This window comes from Bidens hawaiensis, unplaced genomic scaffold (assembly GCF_021521415.1).
Source record: "Bidens hawaiensis isolate Kalapana, Puna unplaced genomic scaffold, B.hawaiensis_p1.1 tig00015852_1, whole genome shotgun sequence".
Classification (NCBI taxonomy): domain Eukaryota; kingdom Viridiplantae; phylum Streptophyta; class Magnoliopsida; order Asterales; family Asteraceae; genus Bidens; species Bidens hawaiensis.
This window is the reverse complement of record NW_027492416.1, coordinates 312,246-318,187: the sequence shown is the minus strand read 5'-3', so window position 1 is coordinate 318,187 and position 5,942 is coordinate 312,246. Positions and strand designations below refer to the sequence as shown.

At 34.7% G+C, this 5,942-nt stretch overlaps 1 protein-coding gene across 1 annotated transcript; it reads left to right on the top strand.

Annotated features, from left to right (window-relative positions):
- The first annotated feature begins 1,004 nt into the window (after nt 1-1,004).
- On the top strand, nt 1,005-4,064 carry LOC143549852 (casein kinase 1-like protein 1). The gene is made up of 13 exons (XM_077040643.1): nt 1,005-1,148; nt 1,219-1,259; nt 1,816-1,885; nt 1,985-2,133; nt 2,219-2,314; nt 2,395-2,465; nt 2,550-2,609; nt 2,691-2,756; nt 2,845-3,056; nt 3,149-3,231; nt 3,322-3,385; nt 3,476-3,621; nt 3,698-4,064. Exons 1-13 carry the CDS (start codon nt 1,073-1,075, stop codon nt 3,878-3,880), a joined length of 1,317 nt encoding a protein of 438 aa, XP_076896758.1. The 5' UTR covers nt 1,005-1,072; the 3' UTR covers nt 3,881-4,064.
- The last annotated feature ends 1,878 nt before the right edge of the window (nt 4,065-5,942 follow it).

Here is a 5,942-nt window from a genome sequence, read left to right as displayed (position 1 = left end):
ATGCTCCAGATGGTCACGTTAAGTAGTATTGACAAAATGATTCATCAGGCATATTCTCGGTGGCTGCAATGAAGCATTTTTTTATTCAAGCTGTCTAACCCCTCTGTCCCGCTTATAATGACGTGGAATAGTTGGGTTTTGTTAAAGGTCAATATTCATGCTTGGAAGGCGGAAATGAATAGGCTCGCGACTCGTATGACACTCTCAAAAAGAAATATTCAGGTGAATTCGGTGGAGTGTTGTCTATGTGGGGATTACGACGAGTCTAGTGACCATCTTCTCGCCTCATGTTACTTTGCCACGTTAGTTTCGCAATTTGTTAGTAACTGGTGCCGCATCCCCCTATTTTTGCTTTCTCGGTTAGAGACTTGCTTAAAATTCATGAGTGTAGCAACTTGGGTCGTAAGAAACATAAGGTGTTATACGGGATCATTCTTACGGCTTGTTGGTGTATTTGAAAGACAAGGAACGAAGTCATTTTCCAAGGCACTTCGGCGAGCGTCTCACAAACGGTGGAGGACATAAAATCGTTAGGTTTCCTTTGGATCAAAAATCGATCTTCTTTTAAAAATTTGCTTTGGAAAGATTGATGTAATTTTTTCTTATAATTTCTTGTTGATGGGATTCCTAGCGCCTTGACGATGATTTTAATGAAATTCGTCGTTAAAAAAAAAAATGTAATCTTAGAGTAATTAATGCATAATAAATTATTGGTACACCTATAATAATATGATCACATGTTAAATAAGAAAAGGTGATGGACAGTTGAGTTGACCTCTGACATAACACGGCCTTTGAATCCGATCCGAACCTATCCGGTTCAAGAAAATAGACCGTGTGTACGATCCTTTCCATTTATAAGTTTATAAATAATAATAATAATAATAATAGAGAGAGAAAGAGAAAGATAAAGAAAGAACCCGATACTTTCTCTCTCCTAATTCTTCTTCTTCTTCTTCTTCTTCTTGTAATTGTTGGTCTTTCTGTTATAATAATAATAATAATAATAATAATAATAATAATAATTCAATTTCAATTTCAATTTGAATATCCTCCAAAACCCTAGATCTTGATGGAGCCTCGTGTCGGCAATAAGTTTCGTTTCGGTCGTAAGATTGGCAGCGGATCCTTCGGAGAGATCTATCTAGGTTTTCATTTCTTCTTTCGTCTTTTCATTTTATTGTTTAATTCATGTGCTTTAGGCTGTTTTGTTTACAGGTACTAATGTTCAGACGAATGAAGAAGTTGCGATTAAGCTTGTGAGTATTCATTGCTTTTATATTGAGTGATTGAACATGAAGCTTATGGATAGTTATTAGAAGCTGAATTAGGAATGTTTATGTTTCTAGGGTTCTTGAGAAGAATTCAGTCAATTGTGATGCTAGGAATTGGGATTTCAAGATTATTTTATGATCGTTAAATGTATTCTTTCTGTGCATTGTAATAGACTAATAGGTTAAGAATTGAAGAAGTTATTATCACCAGTCTATATATTATTTAGGAATTTCGTTTTTTGAATGGTAACTCTGTAATTAAAGCCCTCAAGAGTCTAAAATAAGCCTCTCATTGGATCAATGAGACAGTGAAGCACACGTGCAGTCAAATGCTAAATTATGTTCTTGAATCTTAACTGTCGAGTATTTGAGAATAATGAATTTTATTGTATTGTATGTTATGAACATTCAGCTGGTTATGATCCTGTACCATTTTGAGAATAGTAAAGGATATTGTTGTTTGTTTAAAACTTTACTGTCTAGAATCTTTTGAGCTAAATGTAAAATGTAATTTTTATCAAGTTATATTTGTAATTCTCAGGAAAATGTCAAGACAAAACATCCTCAGCTGCTGTATGAGTCCAAGTTATACAGGATATTACAAGGAGGAAGTACGGACCTGCATCAATATATTCTACACATATATTTTAAAATTTTCTTTATCTATTGTTAAACCATTTTAATTGATTGTCGCAATTTGATTACTGTAGCTGGTATTCCAAATGTGAGATGGTTTGGTGTGGAGGGAGATTATAATGTTCTTGTGATGGATTTGCTCGGGCCCAGTCTTGAGGATTTATTCAATTTCTGCAGTCGCAAGCTGTCTCTTAAAACAGTTCTCATGCTTGCAGATCAAATGGTTAGTCAGTGATCAGTTATTATAAAGTACATTTATTGCTTTAGCTTTTAACATACATGAGGACTGTTATTGTTGTTTCTTTCAGATTAATCGAATCGAGTTTGTTCACTCTAAATCATTTCTACATCGTGATATCAAGCCAGATAATTTTCTTATGGAATTGGGACGACGTGCAAATCAGGTAATTTACTATTTCTGTATTTGGAGCCTTACTTACAATACATACTAACCTAGTAATTTTCCTTTTATGCTCTTATTCAGGTCTACATCATTGACTTTGGTCTGGTCAAGAAATACAGGGATACCACAACTCACCAGCATATACCATACAGGTGACCATTGTTATTTATTAAAAGCCCATTTATGATTTTTTATATTCAATGGATTAACACATGCTCCCTCTTGGTTCTCTGCAGAGAGAACAAAAACTTGACTGGGACTGCTCGATATGCAAGCATGAATACCATCTTGGGATTGGTATGCATTACTTCATATGCAATCAAAATAATAAATGCACTCTTATACAGTCTTGTGAATGTTGACTTGTACATTTTTTCAGAACAAAGCAGGCGGGATGATTTAGAATCTCTTGGATATGTGCTCATGTATTTCTTAAGAGGAAGGTAATAACATCAAATTTCTTTCTTTCCAATTATCAAACGACTCGTGTTTTCATCAGTTAAATGATGTTTGTGTTATTCAACCTACCAGCCTTCCTTGGCAAGGGCTAAAAGCCGGAAACAAGAAGCAAAAGTATGAGAAAATAAGCGAGAAAAAGGTTTCTACATCAATTGAGGCTTTATGCCGTGGTTATCCAACCGAATTTGCATCATACTTTCATTATTGTCGCTCACTGCGGTTTGAGGACAAACCTGATTATGCTTACTTGAAGAGAATATTTCGTGACCTCTTTATCCGTGAAGGTATAAAAATTTCTTGTTTATGAATTTTTGACACTTGACAGATGATATTTATTATTTTGCAATTCTTCTATAATATTTTCTTATTGTTATAGGGTTTCAGTTTGATTATGTTTTCGATTGGACTATTTTGAAGTATCAGCAATCACAGATTGCTGCTCCACCTCCTCGTGGCATTGTAAGCATCATAACACATGCTTTCTTTTATACCTACTCTTGTTGGAAACTGGAATTAACATAAAACCTAACTAACTGTTTTAACTGACAGGGTACGGGTGCTGGGCCAAGCTCTGGGACACCACCTGTTATTCCAAATGGTGATAGGCAGACGGGTAGAAGTTCTATTTTTGTTTTTTCGGAATTAGGAATTTAATAGAATTTTGAATGGATATCGTTAACTATTAGCTGTTAATCTGTTGTAGGTGAGGAAAGTGGCAGACAGACTGACTTATCTGCAATGGATTCTTCTGGAAGAAGAAATTCTCCACAATTCACAAATTCCGGTAATCTACCAAATAAGGAAAAGAGTCCAGTTAGTAATGAAGCAACATTCAGCACAGATGCCATGGTGAGTTGACTCGTTTAATAACCATGATCTTCACTTTATCGTTTCTTTTTGTAAAATTGTAGATGGACTTGTGCAGAGAGCAAGCGGATCAATGAGGCGAAGTAATGAAGTGGACTCTACAAGCCGGTCCCGCATCCCGGAGACAAGACAGAGAAGCTCACCACAACCTGGATCTTCAGATGCAAGAAACAAGAAGTATGAAACTACTCTCAAGGGAATGGAAAGTCTAAATTTTGATGATGAAGAAAGGGGTCATTAAATGTTCTGTAAATGGTAAAACTCTTTTCCCATGAAACTAAGAAACCACCTTCTTGAAAATGAGCATATCTTTTCATGGGGTGGTGGGGTAAAATGTCGTCTTTACCCCCCGCCTCTCTTGATATTAAACGCAAAATCTTACAGAAGTGTAAATCTGTAGCATTTATGAATTCTATTTCTTGCAACCCTTCTCTGACTTGTTTCTAGTAGTATAAAGTTTACAGTGAGTTTTTTTCTATTTAGAGTAGTTTTATATGATGGGTATGCATTTTTTTTTGTGTTGATAATAATAAAGATTTTTTAAAAGCACACACACACTCCTTTTACCATATTCATAGTTGGACTAGCAGTTTTAGTGATTTGAGTTGTATTTTGTTAATGGTAAGTATTCCAAATCATCACGTTTCTGCTTAGCTTTACAAAGGCATAGGTAGGGTGTGTTAGGCTGTTAGCTGCTAGTTTAGAAAGAGATATTTTCTTACTCTTAAATTGCAAAAGTTGGAGGAGCATTTGTGTACTAATATCACATCCGGACGATTCCTGTTATAAGCCTATTTGACCCTTGCTAAGATTAATTTTCCATGTTAAAGTTAAGTGCATTACTCATTTACTATTATGGACCAATTCATAGTACATGAATACAAGTTATCTGGTATGGGAGTTTAAGAAGCTGTTGCTGATGTAATTTTTATTTTTATTACTTTATTTTTTATATTTTTTGGGTGTGTTTATATTGATTTATTAAAGGCGACAGGACTTATAATACACTTCTAGAGACAAAATAACTCAGCGAGTGGTGTAACACCGATTTAACTCAATTAACACTTAACAAAACATTACTAATATAATGAAGCTCATTAAAAGCATTTCAAAGCTCCATACTTAACACATTCGGATGCTTGCATGGTTAGACAATCACAAGTGATTTTGGCTAGTATCTAAAAATAAGTAATGTTAGTAACAATAAAAATAAAAATAAGAAGTATAACAAAAAAAACATTTGGATCCTCGGATACGTTGTCCCAAGCCCAAGTCAATGCGAGTTCCTCCGGGTGTTGAAATGGTTGATTGGGTTGCATTGCAGACCACGTTGTGAGGATAATTGGGTTTTCCTTTTACTTGATCCACATGGCAACCAACCTCAAATTGCGGTTGCTAATGTGAATGGTTTAGCAGCCTATATTGTTTGAAAACTTAATTTATATTTTCTTAAGATGATTATAACTAATTATTACACATTTTTATATGGCTATTAGTTGCTACTAATAATACTAGTAATTGAAGAATGAGCCAGCATATACCCACAGTTGCCACAATTGCTAGTTCTACTAGTCAGTTGCTACTACTTCCGATAAGTTGTTATTACTTCATCACAAATATTTCATTCCCATTTGTCACAAGTATATCATTCCTTTGTATGCATGTATTGTAATTTATCTAAACTAAAAAGCAAAAACAGCCGAGTATGATTATCATGTGGTTATTCATTTGCTTTTATTAGTCAGAGCTGATAACTTCTTTTGGAGAAAACCCAAAAACAACATGATAAAATCCGCAATATTTAAAAGGTAAGCCTCCTTCATCGAGACTTAAAGTTTGCATGTTCTCTGATTTCATTGATTGTTGCTTGCAGCGACACAGTCTGTAATTCTATTGATCTTACTAGCCATTTGCTCTAGATTCAAGATCTTCTCAAACATGATGCGGAAAACTATTCCAATCTCCACCCCCAAAATGCTACTCTTAATCAAATGTGAAGAAGATGACGACACCTTCAAGTAAAAGTGGGTGAAGGTGTATACATAGAAATTATACAATGGTAATCGTGTTGCAGTCAAAATTTTCAATGAGTTTAAAGGCGAGTGGGAAGATCTGGTTAATGAGCTTGTAAGCATTAGCGAAACTTGTCATGTTAACATGGTATGCTTATTAGGATTCTGCTTTCGAGTTTTGAGGGTCATATGCCTAATATGTCACCTGAGAAATTTATTCTTAACAAGTATACAGCCGGTTTTCAATGTTCAATCTACGTGTTACTAAAGAATAATGAACCCCCTTGAAAT